The 22,740-nt window shown below is 39.5% G+C and overlaps 1 protein-coding gene across 1 annotated transcript in view; it reads right to left on the bottom strand.

Annotated features, from left to right (window-relative positions):
* Col25a1 (collagen type XXV alpha 1 chain) overlaps window positions 1-22,442 on the bottom strand; it is a 370,915-nt gene extending 348,473 nt beyond the window's left edge. The window contains exons 1-2 of the mRNA XM_051185506.1: window positions 22,146-22,442; window positions 21,179-21,248 (exon numbers count right to left, since the gene is read on the bottom strand). Coding sequence (XP_051041463.1) covers window positions 21,179-21,248; window positions 22,146-22,442 — 367 coding nt within the window. The remainder of the gene's footprint in view (window positions 1-21,178; window positions 21,249-22,145) is intronic.
* Between the last annotated feature and the right edge of the window lie 298 nt (window positions 22,443-22,740).

Here is a 22,740-nt window from a genome sequence, read left to right on the forward strand (position 1 = left end):
AACATGGAGCTTAAGACCTGGGAGGAGAATAATTTTTACAGTATTCATCCTATACCTTTTCTAGAACTTGAAGGAAAACACCCCAAATCTTTCAAAACTCTAACAGTATTTTTTGTTGTAAACCTATTTCCATGAATTTTTTGTTGTTCATTTGACATTTGGAATGTTTTTGCAAAGTTTTGTAACTTAAGAATTGAGCCAAGCAGTGGTGTCACAGACCTTTAATCCCAGCACTCTGGAGGCAAAGAGAGGTGTATCTCTGTGTGAGTTCCAGGCCAGCCTGGTCTACAGAGTGAGTTCCAGGACAGTCAGGCAGTTGCACAGAGAAACTCTGTCTCAAAAACAGAATCAAGACTGGTAGCATACTCTCATAATACTAACCCTGGGAGGTGGAGGCAGGGAAATTCAGTAGTTCAAAGCCAGCCTCAGCTGCATAGCAAGATGGGGACCAACCTGGGGTATGAGAGATCTGACCCAAAAAAATCAAAACAAGAATCAAGGGATCTCCTTCCAGATTAACATGTACACTTGTTAAGTGTCATTATTGAAATCAATCAAATGGCTTTACATTATTGAAGTTGTTGGTTATACTACTTTAAAAGTCATGTGACCCCAGCTCCATTATTTAATGGACACGGAAGAGAGATTATTATGAGAGTGGTAACTGAGAGCCCCAAATGTTCCATTGTAATACATCATCATTTATACTGATTTTTTTCTCTTCAACATTCATAAAGGCCTCTAAAAACAGAGTCTTAATTAAATGAATACTAAGCACGCACTACAAATGAGACACTCCCAGAAATAACAAATAACTATTGAGATATAAATTATTTCTATAGTATTTTATATGGAGAGCACTATATCATTTCCTCACAGCACTTCTTGAAAGATCGGAGAGAAAAAAAAAAAGCCTTATCGTTTGAACTTGACATTTGGGCAGGTCATAAAGGATGGGGAGACATCTGCACACCAGAGGAAAAGAGTGCACAACACTCCAGACGGAGGAAACAACGCAGGAAGAGAGCAAGTCACAGGAAATCAAAACTTCCTGTGGCTGAATACTGCTAAGCGATGTTTCCAATGGAACAGAAAAGGCAGGTTGTGGACCACTTGGCCTCCATCCAAAAAGCATAGGAGGCAGAACACAAGAGCTGCAGTTGAGAAATGCCCTGGTGTATGTCCTGGAAAGACTCATCAGGGACAGGAAGGATGTAAAGGAGCAGACTACCTGTCTGCATGAAGTCCATGACAAAGGGGATGAAGACAGAGAGCCTATTACATGCCACATGTAGTATTACTTTATAATCCTCTGTAGCTACAGGCTCTCCAAACTACCTGGAGCTTCCCAAACTCGCAATTTATATTTTAAAATATTAAAATAACTGTCTGAATTACTAGATAGAAGTTTTCCAATAAAAGATAATGAGGTCTCTAAATTAAAAATCAATTGTGTAATAAACATATCCTCGATTTTATTAAGTTAGATCCTGATAATTGAACAATTATCTAGCTCAAATTTACTCAAATGAACTCAAGTGGCAGGCAGAGACTCCCATAATCCTGCTTTAAAGGACCAAAGTGGCACTAAACTACGAGCAAATTGAGTAGCCAAATCATAAACAACAGGCAGAAAATTTACACAGCCTTCCCAAGAGAAGATGCAAGTTATCAAAATAATGTATGCTCCATGGTTGTGATCATTTCTAAATAGGCTTCATGGTTCCCAGTAGTAACCAAAGTGCTAACAGCTATCTGTCTCACTCATTATGTATCAGCAGAAAACCAATCCTTAGAGATAGTTGGACAAAGAAGAAACTATCGCCTCTACCCTAGGCAGACAGTATTACCTCTGGGACCTGACTTCTTATATATAAGTGTCTATAATAAATCCAAGAGGATATGAGGCCAGAATTGCTATGGGAATTAAATAAGATAATTCCTGTGAGATCAATTACATGATGTGGAAAAAAATTATGGAAATAAGAAAAATCATGCCTTAAGGGACACTTCTTATGTAGCACAAAGCAGAGTTACATGAGAATTCACAGCACATGAAGTTGGGACCACCCACTTTGAAACTGTGTTATTTCAGTATATTTCTTTGTCTGCACAATGTACCATCTTAAATTTTTCAAAGCATCTTTCACTTTCCTGTCAATCAAATGTTCTATATACCCCCTTGACTTAAAACATGTTCTAAGTCTACTTTTCTATCTCTTCCATTACGAATATTCTAATTTACAGTGTACAGATTACTTTCATCTCAAATTTTTAAGCTAAATGCACTAAAACGCACCAAAAACTGAAAATAAAAACACACAATTTCATATGGCCCTAATAAATCAACAGCTACTGTTTTAGCTTTAGAGTACTTTACAAAAAGAAAAATCATTTTTACAATCTAATTTAGTTACAGAAGCCACAGTATTACCTTCCCTATGATGAATGCACAACAAAGGCTCTTGCATGAAGTGCTTTATAATATCACAAACTATCTAGAAAATATACTAAATTATCCCAGAGAACAAACAGATAGATACATTTAAAAATGCTAAGTACCTAACCACGTGTCCAAAAAAGAAATAGTGAAGGGTTCAGAGAAATTCCTTCTACAGTTAAACTAAAGTTATCCCATAGAAATTGAGAGTGGAATGCTAGTTGCTAGAGGCTAGGAAGGATGAGGGAAAGCATAGGTGAAGCTAGATGAATTGGTACTAAGTAATAATTAGAATAAACAGTCCTGGTATGTTGTGACATAGTAGAGTTACTATAAATCACATTAAGTCACTGTACTTCCAAAAACCTAAGAGAAAATATTTAGAAAGCTTTCACCATAAAGAAATAATAAAGGAAGAGATAAGCACCATTTGATTTAAGTATTTTACAATATATGTATATTTCTAAATATTGTATGATATCCTAATAATATGAATAATTTGTGGCTTTAATCAGTTAAGCATAAATAATAAAATTTATTATAAAAAAATAAAGTTCAACTCTATATGCAACACTCGTGAAAAGAGTAATAGGAAACTAACATTATATAAACCCTGGAAAAAACTATCTTCAATAGAATAAATTAGTATAATTGACACTTAGACTGGCTCAAAGCAAAGTTATAATACTTAAAAATGCTATTGGATAATATACTATAAATCTTCTTATCTAATACATACTCAATTAACTACAGAATGTTTAATATGTATTAACACAACAAAACCCACTGGTTATAAATTATCACAAATAATTAAGACCCAGAGGTATTAGTTGAACTTCCCTTTGATTGTATTTAAAAGACAAAATTGGCTTTGACAAAGAAGGCATACACAATGGCCCTCTGTATGGAACCAGGCTTTTACCCCTTTTTTTTTTTTTTTTTTTTTTTTTTTGGTCACTCTACAAAAGGACAGTCTGGATCCACCAACAATGCAAATGAGTCTAATAGCAATGGGTAAATGTCACACCAGTGGGTCTATAAAAAAAAAAAAATAGTGCTCACGTCATGAAGCTGTCACTCACATGGTTAAGATGCAACTACTAGATCTATTGTGCATTGTGTATGACTTCACATGGAGAAAGCCAGCTGTCCTTTCCCCCCCAATAAAGGGACCCTATGAGCTCTTCTTATGGACCATTATATTACCCTTCAACTCTGACACCAAGCAGGCTTTGAAATAGCAGCTGTAGGTCACAAAAAGCTCATCTCAAACCACGTTTCTCTAAAGTTTATAAGATTTAGACTAAGGTGATCAACTATGTTCTAATGAGAAGACTAGTGTGTTTGAGACAAACAGGCTCATAGATTTATCTATCTTTGTATGATCTAGTCACATCGAATACAGAACAATGAACATGGTCAACCATAGAGTGCAGAAATGCCTTCAGGAAACAGAGGACCAGAAAGCAAATTAGCTTCCAACTGGAAGCAAATACCCTTTAATGGCATCAGACATCTTCCCAAAGAGTTGAATATTCCTGTGTCCTTTTTCTACAAGAAATATTAACATAACCATTTCCACTCAAGCCCAGGCAATATTTAGAATAACATACAATGTTGGCTTTCTCTATGTACACTTATTTAAAAGGCAAACAACCACTGGGTATAGTTGCAGAGTTATAACAGCCCTAGAAATTGTCCAACTACCAATCTGATGTCAAAATGCCAAGAGCCTAGTACCTTAGGCAAGAAGTCACATGACCATTTACCTTCCTGTCATCCTTCCTCAAATTTACTCATACCTCAACCCAGTGAACAAACAGCATTGCTCATGCCAATCCCAAACTGTTCTGCAAAGTTTTTCCTGGCCCACTCTTCTCCAAATCTACTACACTCATAGAACTGACCACACTTCATTACTGTTGCATGTCTTCACATGAGAAACTTTCATGGACAAAGATGATATCTTTCTTTTTGGGGTCCAACTTCCACAGATTCTGACACCATTAAATTGAAAGGATGGCTCTTACAAAGCTGGGGTGTGTTAAACCTTCTCAGTATGAAAGAACATCACCTTGAAGAAGTCAATGAATGGTTCTCCAAAGGAGTTGAGGTAAGAGAAGGGAAATTTCAAAGGTTTGGAGATGACTCATATATTATTTCCCTGGTAGAACTTAGTTAAGTGTGGTCTAGGTATAAATTGGACTTTACTCATAATTACTGAACTATCTAAGGGATAGTGGTTCCACTCCATCAAAAGAAAGCCAATTTTTTTAAATAACACTAGATCTTCTTATTTTAGATGGGTATTTGTTCCCAATTACCATCTGCTCCTGGACCAGAGTTCTGCTCTACAGTAGAAATGACCCACACTGCCCTGGAAAGAACCACCATGATTTTCTTAATATCACATTACACTACCATCTCTAGGCTCTTGTCTTTTTCAAGCCATTTCTATTTTATTCTGCCCATTTTCCTTCAGCAGAAATGAGATGCTTTTCTTAGTGCCTTCCTCAAGAACTACTTTAGTTTGCTAATCACTTCAAAAATTAAACAAAACACCATATACCTGATTCACATTTTTGTAGTTCGTGGTAGAACTAGTACCTATTGTGTTCCAGGAACAATTCATTACTAACACTGCATTGACTCTTCCCCATTGTTTTTACCTTCCATCCATGCTGCAGACAAGGTAAGTGGTTGGGAAATCTGTTTTCTCAATGACCAATGTATTTAACCAGACAGGAACTCATGTGTAAAGACTACCATTATATTAAACTAACAAGTAGTCACTTCAAGGAAATAACCTAGCTGAAGAACAGAAGGCATGGCTACACCAAGGCAGGGCATGGAAGAGGGTAGCAGTCTTAACCAAATCTTTACATGTAAAAACATTCTTATTTCCTCTTCTGAAAATATAGCAGCGCATTTGGATTTGTGCTATCTAACCATGATAATAATGTCCCAAAAAAAAAAAAAAATGTCTGTTGCCATTTACCTCAACAAATAACCGTCTTTGTTGGAGGGTATGAGAAAATTTCACTCACAAGCAAACGTCTTGGGAATCATTCAGAGGACTGATCAAACAGCATTTCCAATCTATCCACACCTCATTCCATTCCCAAAAGATGAAAATTTCAGCCTAACTAGTTGTGGTTTAAAAGAAAATGGACCCCAAAAGAAATGGCACTATTCCTTTTGTTGGAGTAAGTGTGGCCTTGTTGGAGGAAATACATCACTGTGGGGTGGGTTTGGGGGTCTCCTATGCTCAAGCTATGCCCAGTGACACAGTTCACTTCCTTTTGCCCGCAGATTAAGATGTAGAACTCTCACCTCCTTCTCCAGAACTCTATCTGCCAACACACCACCATAAAGATAATGGACTAAACCTCTGAACTGTAAGTTAACCCCAATTAAATGTCTTCTTTTATAAGAGCTGCTGTGGTAATGGTGTCTCTTGACAGCAATAAAAAAAAAAAAAAACTAAGATACTAGTACACTAGTACATCTTATTATAATTATATTGGGATTTTCCTTGAATATTATTTCTCACTTTTAGGACTTCAATATGTGCTGATATTTTAACAAACCTGAGCTAAATGATCACAATGGTCCAAGCCATCTCCTTGCATTAGCCCAGTAATAGAATATGGTCTACATTGTCTAAACCCAGTATAACCTACTAGCCAGACAGCAAACACACACATAACTTTGCAAATGGTCGATGATCGTATCCTGTCCAGCATTCACATTTCCTATAGGTTGAAATGGTATACTGAAATAAGAAAACCTTGGCAGCCTCAGAGAAAAAGTATAGCCTTGAGCTATTAATTTTATTGAATTGAGTCCTATAATTCCTAGGGAAATGTTTTATATGATTTTCCTGTTAAAAGTTTATTTCTAGAGTCCAAGAGCTTTTTACCAACTGTGCAGCATTCTGAAGAACTAAATATGCTATTAAATATATGAGAAATATATTTCTTTTGAAAATGTATAATATACTACTAAGATTTTAGGTTTGGCTAATTAGGAGAAACTGCCTTGCATTAAGATTGTAGTTAAAAGAAGACGATTATCCCCATAGAACTTTCTAGTTTCACTTACATTTACGAAGAATCTGAGAACTTGAACACGACATTAATTTCCCTTAAAGTACTAACCTTGACAAAAAAAATTAATCATCTCATTATGTTTCCTGATACAGCAAAAATACCAAAAACTGTGTAGTTTCTAGTAAGTCCCCTTGTCCTCAAGTTTGCATCCTCATGAAAGAATATAAGGTATCTCCCTCAGCTCTTACCTCTGAGGAACTAAACCTCAATCATGAGAATGTTGCCTTCTTGCTCAGCCACTTCTGAGAGCCTCAGCTCTTAATACCAGTGCCCTGGGGACTAGGAGTCCACATGATTTCAGCATGACAGAAATATTCATATCATAGTAGAAAGTAACCTAACCTTTTACTTTGTTTTAACTGGTTTGCAATTCTCTCTCAGTTTCTGCCTTACTTATACAACTTCCAGTGACATTTTTTAGATCCAAGGACCAGGAAATGCATGAGAGTTCATGTTCAGACAGTAAAGATAAAACAAAAACAAAAAAGACACATTACATGTTTTCCTAATGTGCCTTTCACTTAGCCAGAAGAAAATTACAAATTTCCAAAAAGGTAAAGTTAATAGAAGCTAAAAGCATAGTAGGTGAATGTGATGGGAAGCTTCCATCAGTTGAACAATTACTCTCTCTAACTTAAATATGTATTTAATTGATTGTTAAACTGGTTATCTCCAGGAAAAGCAAGTTAAAGTTTCTAGGCAGCCAGTTAATAGGAAGCAATGCTAAGGAATGATCCTACCCAGGAGCTTTTCAAGACTATTTTTATTTGATAGCAACAGAACTTCTTCTAGTTATGATGCTAAACTTTCTTCCTTAAAACCACCCTAAGAATAGCAACCATCCTCTTGTGGTTACAATCCATGTCAATATAACAATAATGTTAACACAAGCACGGATTCTGTGAGCTGGCTGGCAAAGGTCATCAACATTCAAACCAACAAGCAGCAAAAAAGCCTACCTTCTGGGGAACATGATGATTCAAACACTATTTTTCCTTCAAGTTTATTTTTAAATCATTGAAATTACTTTTTTTTTTTTTTAATATGAACAATAAAGTTTCTACTGAGCAGTCCTTCAGGTCCCGGAGAACACTCAGTAGGATGCTGATGGATTTATGGCTTGACTTTAAATCCAACTCCCTAAATGTAAGAAAAAACAGAAAGCCTAGATCCTACAAAGCCTCCAAGACCAAACCGCAAGAATGATTATTGAAATTAAAATACATGTTTGCACATAACCAGCTATATTTTCTCCTATAGAACAAAAAGAAAGCAATTAGAAGCCAAAAGATGGAAATAACAAGATTACTACCAATAAATGGAGGAAAGAAGCTGAAGCCATTCCCACCAGTACAGTAGTCCTGACTCACTGACTTAACATAAAGGCCACAACAACAAGCACACGTTTTGCTATGATACTGTCACATATGGGCATCATGTACTTGACTCCCGTTCATTCCCCAGCACTTTTCCCTGCTGGAACCCCTCCTGTGCCCAGAGTCACTATTTTACATCCACGTTAAATGGATGTTTAAATCTAGATCCCATACATGAAGGGAAACGTGGAGTATTTGTCTGAGTTTGGTTTACTTCTCTTGAGTTCAATCCATTTTCTATCAAGTTACTATCGAGAACACACACACACGGGTGCACGCATATGCATGCATGAAACACAATACAAGTGTAGAGAAGGCCAGAGGACAACTTTCAGGATTCAGTTCTCTCCTTCCAGAAATGAAACCCTCTCTTGGTATGTGTTTATGCCCACAGAGCCATCTCACAACCTTGGAGAGTTCACTACAGTTCATGGGTGCTGTAAAACCAATACTTTCATTCACTTGCTAGGTACAGTCTAACTGTATGTGTTATGGGGTGAGAACACTCACAGCAATTAGTCAGCGATCACACTCATAAAAGACTGAAACCATACACAGACTTAGATGTCAGACTGTCTACTGCAAGATTACTTGTAGAAGTATTGAAATAGCCAGGTGGGGTAGCTTATGCCTTTAAACCCAGCACTCAGGAGGAAGAGTCGTGAGGATCTCTGTGAGGTCCAGGCTATCCAAAGCTATGTAGTAAAACCCTATCTAAAAAAAATGTAAATGTGTAAAAAAGAAAAAGCAAATTATTAAGTTGTGATAATTCCCTGAATATCATACATTTAGTGAGGTTTTCACAGTGAATATACCACCTTTAGCAAAAAGAATGTTCCACCCTTTGTTATCCACCTTTATTTTAAAAATGTTGTTTCCTGTGTTCTCTAGATATTTCTTTGAAGTTTTGAGCAAATGCATTTTTCAAAATTCATTAGGTTATCCATTACTAGGTTAACTGATTCAGACACCATGTAAAAGGCTTTGATGAAAATTACTGTATCAAATCATTCTACTTACTACTCAAATTCTATTTCTGTTGCTCCATCTATACAGAGCTCTGAGGAAACAAAGAAAGAAGAACACAATTTTTAAAATACTTAATTCTCTTAACATAATAGGCCATCTATTCTGAAATGTATCTCAAGGTAAATTGAATGCATTAACTCGGGAGAATAATTGTGTTGCAGCCAAAGAAGTTACATGAAGAGTGTTAATCCATTCTTCCTCAAAAATGAAAAGTATATGTATATTTGATGTGGGGAGCCTCGGTGGCCCAACACCACACTGAACTAAGGGCTAAAGTTTGGCCTCTAGGCCAGACTAAATGTGAATTGAGACTTGCTTTCTTTGGCAAAGTTCCTAGACAAGTTACCTGAACACATCTGAGTTGATTTTACACTGAACCTGACAGCAGCTTGCCCTAATCTAATGCTCCCCACATCACAGCCCCGTGTTTGAGTTTTGCCTGTTGCGGTCAATTCAGCTGCAACAGCAACTCCAGTGCTCTCTCTACATTTTGTGTGCATCCTTCTCCATCTTCAAGCTATACTTTTGCTAACAGGGAAACACTGACTATGCTTGAACAATCTCAGCTAGCCTTCTACAAGCCTCTTAAACAGGTCTCAGTGTATTTTTGTGGTAGACAACATTTATCAGCACAAGGAACGCCTTAATCTTAGCCACGTTATTTTATGTAAAGGGAAAGATATGTTCCAATTACATTGTATTATCCATTTTTCAGATGCACAATAGACAAATTACTCGTCTCAGGAAGCCTCTCACCTATTTAACCTCGATGAACTTTTTTCTTCATCAACATTTGTTGATATGAAAAACTAATGATCCTCTGAGGAACACAGTTCAGATAACATACAAGAGAAAATGAGGCGAAAGAATCATGTGTATATAGACAAGCCCAGGGGTGCTAATGAATAGGCTCGTGGAAACAAAGAGAAGGCAATGAAAAAGATCTGCCTCCACCTCCCACCTCTTTGGCTCCAGCACCACAGTGGCTCTCCACATGTGGGTCATGACCCCTTTGGGGATTGCATATTAGCTATCCTGCTTATCAGGTGTTTACACTGCGATTCACAACAGTAGCAAAATTACAGTTATAAAATAGCAAGGAAAACAGCTTTATGGTTGGGGGTCAGCACAACATGAGGACCTGCGTTAAAGGGGCCCCAGCACTGGGAAAGTTGAGAAGCCCTGATGCAGCATTTTATTACAGCATCAGGAAAAAAAAAAAAAAGAAGCACTTGATCAATTTTTAGCAGATTCCCAAGTCATGGGAAACCAAAAGCAGCTGGAGGCTTATTGAATAATCATTATTCCAACATACCCTGACAAGGCTGGAGTTGGGTTTTACAAGTAGATGGAAATTCAGTGGAAAGAACATCTCTTCATGCGACCTCTCCTCCTGCTCCCCCCCCCTACACACTGGAAAATAGAGTGCAGAAGACGAGGTTGAACATCGTATCTTAAATGGTGGAGAGTTTTCCTCAGCGTAATTTCTACTGTGGCTAGAATTATCCACCAGCAGGACCCTCACCCACATTGGATTTGCTTCTCTCCACACCAATTGCTAAAGGAAGTCAGGATTTTTGTAGATTATGGAACAAAGAGCAAAAACATAAATTTAATAACAGTTGATAAAACATACTGTGTTCACTCTGTTGCTAAATATAATCAGTGGAGAATATAAATCAGGAACATGGAATTGAGTTGCTTACAAATATTTTCCAAATCATAAAGTAGTTTCTTGCGAAATCTATTATGACTAAGGACTGTGTCATTATGCTTTGCCTTTCTGGGTATTTTATATTAGACATTTATGTTGACCGATGTTGTGAATCCAGATGGTTCCCTGGAAGTACAGACATGGGGGAAGGAGAAGGTAATTGCCCAGGCATAATTTCCAAAAGCACAGGGCAGAAGCAGCTCTTTCATTCGCATTGTTGGAAGCGCTTGTTTGTCCCTAAGCACAAGCTGAGTCTTCAATGTGGTTTCTACTTTAAACAAATGGTTCTGATTTTAAAGCCACTTATGTAAGCTGTGCCTGTGAGGCAGACACAGCAATCAGCACCTGTATGGGCTTAATGTGTAAGCTAAGCTAAAAGGAACTGTCCTTTAAATAACCGGTTTTAGCAACAATGAGAAAGCTAACCAGCATATAGCTCGTAAGCCTTTAACATGGAAGAACATGAGATAATCATTACCACTATGGACAGTACCATGGGATTCAGCTTTGCTTCACTCCCCTTTGAAGTACGGCTTCTTGTCCAGTTGCTTTACAAATGCAGGGAAACACTGTACTCCGCAAGTGACTGTTCACTCCACGCCCTTCCTGATTGACTCCTGACTCTCCAGGAGGCATCATATAGCTTGGTAGGTTGCATAAAATAATGACAAAGTAAAATAAACTCTCATCTATAGATAGGTAATTTGCCAATGCAAATGACTTCCCTCTTTCGCTGTGGACAAGTTTACTTTGCCTCCATCTATACATGCATTCCCCATTCCTGAACTATAGCTGACTGTAAACTTTCCTTTGGATGGTTATAGCATCTTATCAATCCCTTCCTTAATGAGCTAACATCCTTAAGCCATGTTCCTTTTATATCAGTGTGAAAGGGATGATGCCCCCCTTTTAAAATTACCTTTTAACAATTTTTAAGGGAAAAAAAAAAAACACTTTCTGAACTCTGGGAATGCCATTGCTCTTTGATACTGATGTTCTTTGAGAGTTCTGCTGGATTGAATAATAAATTCAAGCTCTTAGGCGAAAGAGTAGAGGCTTGGGGACCAGAGGATGACCAAGGCAGTCAAAGAATGAAGGGGAAGGGGCTGGAGAGACGGGTTAATGGCTGGAGAGATGGGTTAATGGTTAGGAGTGCACAGTGCTCTTGAAGAGGACCAGAATTCAGTTCCCAACACCCACATGGCAGCTGACTACCCTCCCATCACTCCATCTCCGGGAGATCTGACACCCTCTTCTGGCACTGGCACTCAGACACACACACAAACACACACAATAAATAAATTAAAAACAAACAAACTGAAGAAAGTGGGAGAGAGTTGATTTTAGCTAGCAAGGAGAGAGAGAAGAAATAGAATGGCGCAACCAGAAGAACGAGCAAGGTCTTCTGTCTGTGTAGTCTCATGGTCACATGTGCTTTCCAACAGCAGAGCCTATCTGGGCAACACTGCTCAACTGAGAATCTGACAGGGCATCACTCCTCTGACTGGGCATGTGCTGGTGCTTACTCTGAGTTTTCAGAACTAAGATTATCAATCCCCTCACATCTCATAAGCATGAAGCCAGTGTAACTGCTTACAATGCTAGTAGCACATGATCACAGTTAAACAAAAGTGCAGACTGGTAATAAATTGAAAATGATGAAGAAGGGACATATGATACACATTGGGACGCTATGCGACTGATTATAAAATTCCTCTGTCTGTGCTTTCTTCCTGACGATTGATGATGGAAACAGGGGTTTTCTGCTGGGGAAAAAAAAATGCAGGTTTAAAGAAAAACACTGAGTCTAACTCATTGTGGGTTTCCACAGAAAATGCAAACTATACCCCAGATCTCTTAATCCAAGTATATCCTTTACTATAAAAATAAATTAGCCATTTTTATATTCAAAAAATGGCAGCATAAATTTTACCAGTACACATTGCATTCCTCATTCAGAACTTGATTGCAGGAACAATCCTGATATTCAGGAAGCCATCCTCAGGAGTAGCTGGAATTTAGAGCCTTAAATAACTGCACAGGAGGAAACTAAGTACAAAAACGTAAAAGCCTCTGTTTCTTTATGGATATCATTTCTCAATGCTAGAGGCTCTCTTATTAAAAAAAAAAAAAAAAAAAAAAAAAAAAACCTCCCAGATGCATCACAGGAATTGTAGGAGGCAACTTACCCTTTAAACTGTGGACTGGGGACCTAGCAGTCACAGTCTTGTAGCAGGGAGATGCAAATTTCAGAGGTAAAGTTTGCTTGCCTTTTTTTTTTTTTTTTTTTTTTTTTTTTGGTAGCTTACAATGTCTTTCTTTAGCATATGATCTTTCTAGCCTTCTTTACTTGATCACTGCCCCATCTTTGCTGCTTTGTAGATAAGATAACTGACTTCTCTCATGAAGCAGCTAGCTAAAAAAAATAAAACCCATCTTCTCATCTAAACTTCCTTGAAGTCCACAGTTAGAGACTTATGAGATGGAGAGGAAAAGTGCTCACCACTGACTTTCACAGTTTTACGGCATGCCCTACAAGACTACTGGGGAAGGTGTGGCACACAAACAAACCAGCCGTTCATGCAGCAACCAACAGCGCTGACTGCAGTGGACACGCATCTCAGAGGCAGGTGCGGGCTATCTTTCCTTTCTCCCTTCTGCAGCACCTGCCACGGTGGGGCTAGAGACAGAGCTAGGCTTTCTCTGCGGAAGGTACTGCACTTCTCACCCACTGTTGGATAAAATACTGTTAATTTCTAGAGCTCCTTACTGCCACTGATGGAATCTACTACCCATGTTAGTACGCAAATTCAGACAAGTAGGCGTGTCTGTTCAACTCATTTCTCTATATAACTGAACTCCATCATTTCTAGAAGCATTTCTAGCCCAGAATTCTGGAGGTGAGTTCTGTGCTGACAAGCCCTAAACAGGGCTTCCAGGGTGACACTGACCATACCACTTTCAGTAATTGTTCTAACAATGTCCCATGGAGTCCTAGGATTTGCTGTGGAGTATTACTTTAATTATGGAAAGGTGTGTTACATTTGTTTATGCCGCATTTGTTTAATGATGTAAAGATGTGTTGCTTTACCCACCTAAAGCACCTGATTAAACTAATAAAAAGCTAAACAACCAATAGCTAAGCAGTAGAGGGATAGGCAGGGATGGCAGGCAAAGGGACTAAGTGGGAAGAGGTATCTAGACTCAAAAAGAAAGAACATAGAGAAAGAGAGGGACAGACCAGGGCCAGAAGACAGGCAGCTGCCAGACAGACAGAGAGTAGGACATACATAATGAAAAAAAGGTTTAAAAAAAGCCCCATGGGAAAACATGAAGAGAAACAGGTTAAAGACCTGTATACATTATAAAGAGCTAGTTAGGACAAACATAAGCAAAGGCTGAGCATTCATCATCATCATCATCATAATAATAATAATAATAATAGTTTCCCTGTCATGATTTGGGAGCTGGTTTGTGGCCCAGGGCGGGGGAAGAAAGTCTCTTACAAAGATTCTTTGGAGATGCCCCAGGAGGCCCCATGAGGAAAATGATGGACAACAGGATGTTTTTACTCTTGTATTTAAAATGTGAGGACTGGGAATGGAGCTCAGGGTTAAGAATAAATATACTCCTTTTACAGAGACCCAGAGATCAATCCCAGCACATGCCACCTGTAACTCCAGCTCCAGGAGAGATGACACTATCTTCTGACCTCTGTGGGCAGTCACATGTATGTGCTTTTTAAATGTGGTCAGCACATTAATTGTTTTGCACATATTTTTTATGTATGTGCACATGTGTATGAGCATATGTGTTATGTAAGGATGAGTCAGAACAGTTTCTTAACTGAGTGTTGTAAAGAATGGCAGACATTCTTATTTAGATGACTGGAACTCTTAAAAAATCTTAATTATTAATAATCAAATTAACACAATTTAGCATTTCTAACAACTAACTCCACTGTCTACTAAGCATGTCCTTATAGGCGGAGAAAAAAAAAAAAGACAATCTGAAGACTAAGGGATGAAATAGGAGGTAAAATCAGGAATGCTTCAATTCTCACGTGTTCAGCTGAGCCTGAAGTAGTGGACACTCCATAGATGGTGACATCAGAAGATCAGAAGCATGACAATAATCCCTAAACATTCTGGAGTCTATGAAATTTGAACCTAGAAATCCCCATTTGACAAATACGATTTAGTTCATTTTTTTTTCTAAATATTGGAATACCAGCCCAAAACTCTTAACTGTGACCCTATCTACTTAACAGCCAAACTCTGCCTAAAATAATAGAGAAACTGGGAACTGGCACTAAGCTCAGTTAGCTAAGAGGCTGCTTTCTTGCACGAGTCACACAGAACCAAATGTAAGGGCACACGCCTGTGGTCATGGCACTTGGGCTATAGAGACAGGAAGATCAAAAGTACAGGGGCATCGCCTCCACATTCCGAGTTCAATGATAGCCTAAACTACATCAGCCGTGGGGTAAATAAAGTAAAATGTGCTGGTTTTAAATATCTCTAATGTAATAATAAGATTCTGCAATCTTCAGATGTTAACTGCTGTGCTTCCTCCACTAATCTTTTTTTTGTTGCAGAGGTCAAGAAATGGATAGAGGTCCGCGATAGCTGTAAGACGGCGTCCGCAACAGATGTAACTGGGAAAGCAGAGGGCACAAAGAGGGCTTTTGGGGTGGAGATGCTGCTGTCCCCACTCAGTTCCTCCTCCTTGTGGTCACCAAGAGGGGGGGTGCTTGCCACTCAGGAGATTCTGCCATCCAGTGACCCACAGAATAGTCATTTGAAGGGATTAGGACACCAACAGGAATATAGGGTACCAATGAAAAGTGCTCACGTCTAACTTGTTAGGAGATCCCACTTCATCATCCCACTCAGCATTTACTCCTTCGTAAAGTCAAATTTTAAGTAGTTTTTTTTTCCTCTGTAAAATGGCAAAAAAAGAAAAAAATCCCCAAAGATAAAATAAATATCCACGTCTGGAAATCAGGCATTTGAGCAAACCACAGTCTGTTTTAAGCACAAATTGGAGGGAGGGGTGAAAAGTGCTAAATATTGTGGTACATAAAAACCACAGCACGAAATTTCACCCATATTGGCACACCAAGGCGGGTGCGGATGCCTCTGTGTTTAGACCAGACTGACTCACGCCTTGTTTTCACATTCTCAGCTTCCATCAAACTACCAAGTAATGTTTAGAAAGGCATAGGAGGGAACTAAAACGCTTTTTCAAGATCATTCTTGGATGGCTTCCACTCAAGTTAACAGGCTGATGCTCCTTGGATAAGAGTCGAGGGGGGGGAAGCCCCTGTGGCAGGAAACGGCCCCCAGCTGCAGGGTAGTCCTAATTCTAGCATGCCTACCCAATCCTGATGCTGGTCAAACATTCCTTCTCCATTCCCAGACCTAAGTCTGCCAGTCAGACACTGCTTTCATCAACACCATGGGACCTATTCCACACAATGACAATGGGAAGCGGAGTAGGTTGTCACAGCCCTGAGAGGAGTTGTTCCTACACATTCTCGCTGGAATGATCAAGAGTGAATTGAACTCCATGAAGAATCGATAGCTTTCTCTCCGATAACCCCCAGCTCATCAAAGCAGGCATTGCTAAGAAAAATAATTTACAGCCTCCTAATTTACAGACAAGAGCAGCAAACAAGAAGTTAAACTCAAGAGCACTGCTTCAAGAGGCAATTTGTCCTTGGTCCTTGGACTGGGGCATTTTGCCAGCTGTCACTACTAGACCAACTGAAAATGCCACACCCAAACTGTTGTTCTCAATAGAACCAAAACAATTTAGCATGAATGCCTGGAGGTACTGGCATGTCACACAGTGTTTAGTCTTACAAGAATGCCTGTCATTCTCATTAAATAATATTTAAGCATTTGCATTCATAGTCTACAAACTGCTTCTAATGCTCCTTAATATAACTAAGACCTATACATTATGATTCCCTTACTTGATGTACAACATTTGTTTCACGGCCTCTTTAAAAATAAATGAAGATGTAGCCTAAGTAAAATATTAGTAAGAAATAGTTTTCTGTGCTTTATATAAGAAAGGTACTCTAAGGGCTCTTCTGAAACCATGAGAAATATCCTTCAGCCAAGATACCTGTGCCTAAATCACTCACAGCTAATAATGTGAGGTTCTTCAATTACTTACACACCCTCGTGCTTCATATATAATCATTTCCATGGGGGTGAAACATATTCAGGGATGTCAGAAAATACATAATGGTCTGTTTTGACTACCTGGTTCCCACCATTCTCCATCAGCCTCTACACAGAAGCCCTTCCACAAACATGGCTGATTTATACACAGTTTTATGTAAGGCACCAGGAGAGAACCCAGGACAAAATTCTATCCACAGACTGAGCTAACTTATTCCCTCATCTGAAGGTCAAGCTTTATAGAGGTCAAACCCCAATTACCAGCTGTATCTCCCAGGCCCTGCTACTGCTAAGTCAAGTGCTCTGCTAAAAAGAGCTTTGATGTCTAAGTTTTTGTTGTTGTTCAGCATTCTGGAGTTTCTCCAAAGCAAAACTTTTCTAAAATAAAGCTTCTCTTGAGCTCACAATGAAGTAAATGTAAGCTGTCAGGAGACAAAAATTATCTAAAACTAGACTACAGTGGATGGCAGCCCAAATATAAATTTATTACAAACCTTAAAATGGGTAAAAAATATAAATTATACCTCACTAAAGCTACTAAAAGTAAGTCTGAAAATGAGTCAGACAGGTAGGCTATCTATAAATATCTGATATGGAAAGTACAAAGATACTTTTAACTATCCCATGCTCAAGTAAGCCCAGACTCCATCTACTTTAGTCACACCACCTAAAATGTCCAGAGTTCTCCCTGTAATGTTGATAAAAAAAAAAATAACTTGAGACTATTGTAAATGTGTGTAAAGAACAAAACTGGAGCCACAAGAGGAACTCTAGAATGATTATCTATGTGGACAATCTATATACATATCTGCTCAAGTAAACACAGTTGTACTACCAGGTTTGCCATTAATTAGACACTGGGCTCCGAGCAAGCATCTCAAAGAGTCTTTTCCCACCTTTTATCATGGAACTCTGTGCACTAGAGTTAAATAGCAAGAAAAAAAAACTGGTTTAAGAGTCTGGCTCAGTAGTGTAGTTTAGTGCTGAAGTGTTTGTAGAGCATCGAGGAGGCAAAAAGGTAGAAGATAGCAACTACAACTTAGCACACACGCGCTAAAACAACAGACTGTTTACAAAGACCATCACCCTATGAGAAAGCCTTTTCTGGGACTCCCTCTCCCTCTCCCTCTCCTTCTCCCTCTCCCTCTCCCTCTCTCCTTCTCCCTCTCTCCCTCTCCCTCTCCCTCTGTGTGTTTGTTGTTCAACCAAGGTCACACATTATTAGTAGCAGATCCAGAATTCCAGCCCAGAGGTACTCTCCTCTAAATCTTCATTCTCTACTCCTCATTAGGTCCTGGACACTCAGGACCCTATTTTCTTGAGTTCCAGCTTCCTCATCTATAAAAGTAGAGCATTAGGAGTTAATTCTCCAAGTTGTTATGAAAATTAGAGAGTACATCTCTTATATTAAGAAACTACTCAATAGATAGCTCATCCTTCTCCCAAGACACCCCTTCCTATGAAAATATAAAACTGAAAAACACACAAACTATAAATGTTATTATTTCCTTACACCCTCCCTGGACAAACCCATCAGGAACTGTGGTCTATCGAGAGCACTTAGAGTGAACACAAACACCAGCGCATTACTTTTCTGCTATGAGCCTTTGGCTCTGTTACTGAGACTGTCAACAAGAGTGTCAACTTCAAGGGGTGGGCATCTGTCCACAGGAACTGAGTTGAGGTCACAGACTTGTCCAGCACTGTCCTGCAAACAGATGTCTTTGTGACAACTCTTAGTCACTGTCAACCATAGCTAGAGCCACCCCAGGTGGGAAGTGCTCTATCCCCTTCTAATCTGTGGCTGGCCATCTTATTCCTAAGAAAATCATTCTCTCCAGGATATAGTGTCTTTATTTTTAGAATGCCTGATTATTACCCAAGCAGAAGGACGTGTTTCCAGAAGGTACACCTTTCAGGAGTTACTGCTCAAGAAGCCAGGTAAAAACTGATGTGATGTGGGACTCTAGTGGTGATGAGGAGGTAAAGCAGCTGTTACAGAGAACCAAACCCAAAAAAAAATAAAAGCCAAGGAAATCCCATTTAGATTGTCATGTTATAATGAAAAACACTCCAGTGTAAACTTCCAAGATAACAAGCCCAACTCTAAAGGTGATAGCTTTCTTCCAGATCAAGTGGTAATTAGGTTATATTAAACATCATGCATGGTGATGTCTTCACAGAAAATAGAATCCAGAGCAGTAGAGGTTGCTTTTCAACTTTTTACCAAATTCAATAAGAATCCAATGAATTAAACACTAAGTGCTTTACATACAGTTAACAAAAGCATTGCAGGCCAAAAGTACTGAACTCTAAGGGATGTGGTCAGGGACTCTCAGTACTGGGTATCCTAGAATTCAAATAATCCCAAGAGGTGATGAGGTGATTATGTGTTTAACCCTGTGCTGGATATGTGACTTCCTTAAATATCTGAGCTGTGAGGTCAGTCCAACTCAAGAGAGCAAAGAACAAAAGCTACATGTTCAAATACTGACTCCTTCTTGATGTTCTTTAACAGAAGAGGTAACTTAAATTGCCAAATAGTCACTTATATATTTTCACATATAAATTTTCAAATATTCAAAAAAGTTTCAAATATTCACACATAAAACATATTTTCACTTACAAGCTTTCAAATATTCACATATATTTATTTTCCCTGTGTACTGAGCAGTTAGACCTAGGATCTCACGCATGCTAGGCTAGTGTTCTAAAACTGAGCTACATCAAGATCTCCAAACTTTTTTTAACCTTTTGATTTTAAGACTGTTCATAAGCTGTAGCCCAGGCAGGCACTAAACTTGCAGTCCTCCTGCCTCCACCTCCACATAGCTGGAATAAGAGGCCTTGGCCATCATTCCAGGAGTGTCTTCCTAATCAAAAGCCTTTCATTGAAAAAAAATTTAGTTCCTATATGATGAACAATGTAATTGGATGTGTAAATCGTTGTGCTAAAGGGCCAATGGGATGGCTCAGTAAGTAAAGGCACTTGTCACTAAGCCTAATGACCTGGCTTTGTTCCCTCTGATCCACCTGGTGAAATTACAAAGCTAACTCCTGCAAGTTATCTTCTGACTTCCACACAAGTGCTATTGTACACACATGACCATTGGCATGTGCATTCCAACATGGACATACATAGACAAACACATGCATGTACATCACACACAGTCATGTGCCACCTAACAGGAAGAATTGTGTTGTTAGACAATTTCATATACTTTACTTCCCAAACTGAGATGACTGTAATATCCATAAATGATGTAATATTACCAGACCTCTATCGTACACAGTGTGATCAGTCCTTTACCAAATGCAACTATGCAACACCTAACTACATAAATACTAAGTATCATATTCTTGAACCTAAATAAAATGTAAAGGAATCGATCGCTTCGTATGAGGGATAAAAGAAACTAAATGTTCATAAATGCATTACAGTGTTTATCTGAAAACAATTAACATTCATGGGGTTTTATGACCATCATGGAAGATCTTCTAAATTGCTAATCTGTAGATAAATATGGAGTCTCAGAAATCTGTGAAGGGAAAGTTACAATTACCCTGGCTGGATGGGGTGTGGGGGTACTACTCATTGATGTCTCTCGTCTCCATTCTCTTGGGCACTGCTCTAAAACTGTACACAAAAACAGTAAAAATATAACAACCTGTCCAGAGACATCACTGAGAATGAGGTAGTTTGTGAGTTCAAGATAAGAGTATCCTTAGTCTTGTCTTCTGCTGTGGGGCAGGAGAAGGAGCCTCTTTGATAAGACAGAATACAAGCTGGTGAGGAAGTCCAAGTGATTTATATGTAGAGCTATATATACCAAAGGCAGGCAGCATACATGCACTGATGTAGCATTAGACACCAGAGAATTCAGAATCAAGAGTTCAACTGTCATTGTCACAAACACGCGCGCGTGCGCGCGCGCGCACACACACACACACACAAAATGATATTATTTAATAAGATCAAGAAAGGCTTTCTGTCTGTGATTCTAAGAACTCTGTCTTTGTAAATCATCTTGCCTATATTATCCATGGTGGTCATCTCTAGCTTCCTCGATTTCCCATAGTAGACCTTAGTATCCTGCATGACATAATATTTAGGGTTTTGGTTTTTTGGCCATCTTTTGAACTGAAGCATGTTGGGTTTTATTAAAGCAAGTTGGGCCTGCATTCTTTCTGTACTATTATTACAGGTGGACTTGACAGCACGAGACCGAGCACGTGTGTGTGTTGTGTGTGTGTGTGTGTGTGTGTGTGTGTTCTGCTATGGAGGAAATGTTGTTAAATGAGGTCTATTTTACCTGCTGGGCAGTTGCACTCTGAAGGTGCCTCTCTTGCGATTCTTATTTTAGCCATGTGTTCATAGGATCTCTGTAGGAAAAGCAGAGGTATTAACAGAATCGTCAGTAGCACTGAGGAGAACTGGACTCTCAGGGGCTCTCTGGCTACACGCCTGATTTACCAGCATTCGATAGCTTGCATAAGGAGTATTTACATATGTACTTGGACTCTAGTCAAAAAGTAACAGAATCCAAGTCCTAAAATAAGACAATGACCACTGACGTGGTAGCAGGGTTGCAGGGTTTGGCTAATATCTTTCTCGTGTCTTCTATTACCACCACTCCTCTCCTTCAGCCCAAGTATAGGCAGTCAGTGCATAAGCCTAAAGACACAGTGGTCAATTGTTCACATGTGAACAGCAACTGCTAACCAGCCTCTCTATCGAAGTAAATGCCCCCCCAAAAAGCCCCCAACTCGAGTTGAAACCAACCTTGAAGATAATGTGATTCTTTCAACTTCAATGGCTCTATGTTCATCAATACCTACACAGCAGTCTTTGCCAAATATAAAACTTTTTTGTAAGTGTTTGAACTTGAAAAGATTTGAAGGGTGAAATTCATGAACCTATATAGAATTGTTTCACTTGAAACCTTTTGTATATTAGTAACACCTGTGAGATCTTGTGTCTATAATGAATATTCTCTGTAGAACTGAGAGATCACAAGAGACTCTAGAAATCTAAAAGAAATGAAATGCTCATCCCCACACTCCCACTATCCAGGCCACCCTTCCCTCAGTTAAACCTCCATGTATGTTCAGCATGCAAGAAGTGCGGAAGGGTAAAGGAGATTTCCGCTACAATACCCATACTCGGCACCCACACTCAAGCCAGCTGTGCAGACAGTAAGGGTTGAAGTTAGCCCTGCACGCAGGACTCACACCTGTGCCAAACAGTATCCACGTGCAAAATACCCCAGCCTTTCACACCTGAGCCAAGAGACGCTCCACTTTCTCCTGAACCACAGCCTTCAGCTCATCCAGGGTGTCAGGCAGAGGACGAAAAGAAGGGATCCCTTTAGCAGATTCAAGAGCTGCAATCCTCGCCTGGAGGTCGTTGGTTTTCACCCCAAGATACAAACAAAAAACCACAGCAACCACTGACAGGAAGGTCGCCAGGGCTGCGCATGAGGCCATGGTGCCAGCACAACGCTGTCCCAAGGGGCGCGGATCTTCTGATGCAGGTTCTCGTCCCCCTCCTTTCCCTGCAAGCTTCTTCACCAACATCGTGGCAGGGTCGCCGGCCTCAGCTACGCCGTCCACCCTCTGCCCCCTCCAATAATCTTAGGAGAGGAAGGGCTGGTTCCTCCAAAGTTCAGTCCCTGCGGCTGCACAACTAGTTGGAGTCGGAGCCCCTGCTCGGAGATGGACCTGAGCTTGGCTCGGCGTCCGGATCAGCAGGCGTGGACCATCCTGATTTTCTCCCCTTCCAGATGGAAGTGAAAAGCACCCTCCGGCCGGGGGCTGTGTGGCGCCAGGGGTCACAGCCGAAATCAAACCCACCAGGGTAGCTTTTCTGACCCTC

The sequence above is a fragment of the Phodopus roborovskii genome, unplaced genomic scaffold, assembly GCF_943737965.1.
Source record: "Phodopus roborovskii unplaced genomic scaffold, PHOROB, whole genome shotgun sequence".
Classification (NCBI taxonomy): domain Eukaryota; kingdom Metazoa; phylum Chordata; class Mammalia; order Rodentia; family Cricetidae; genus Phodopus; species Phodopus roborovskii.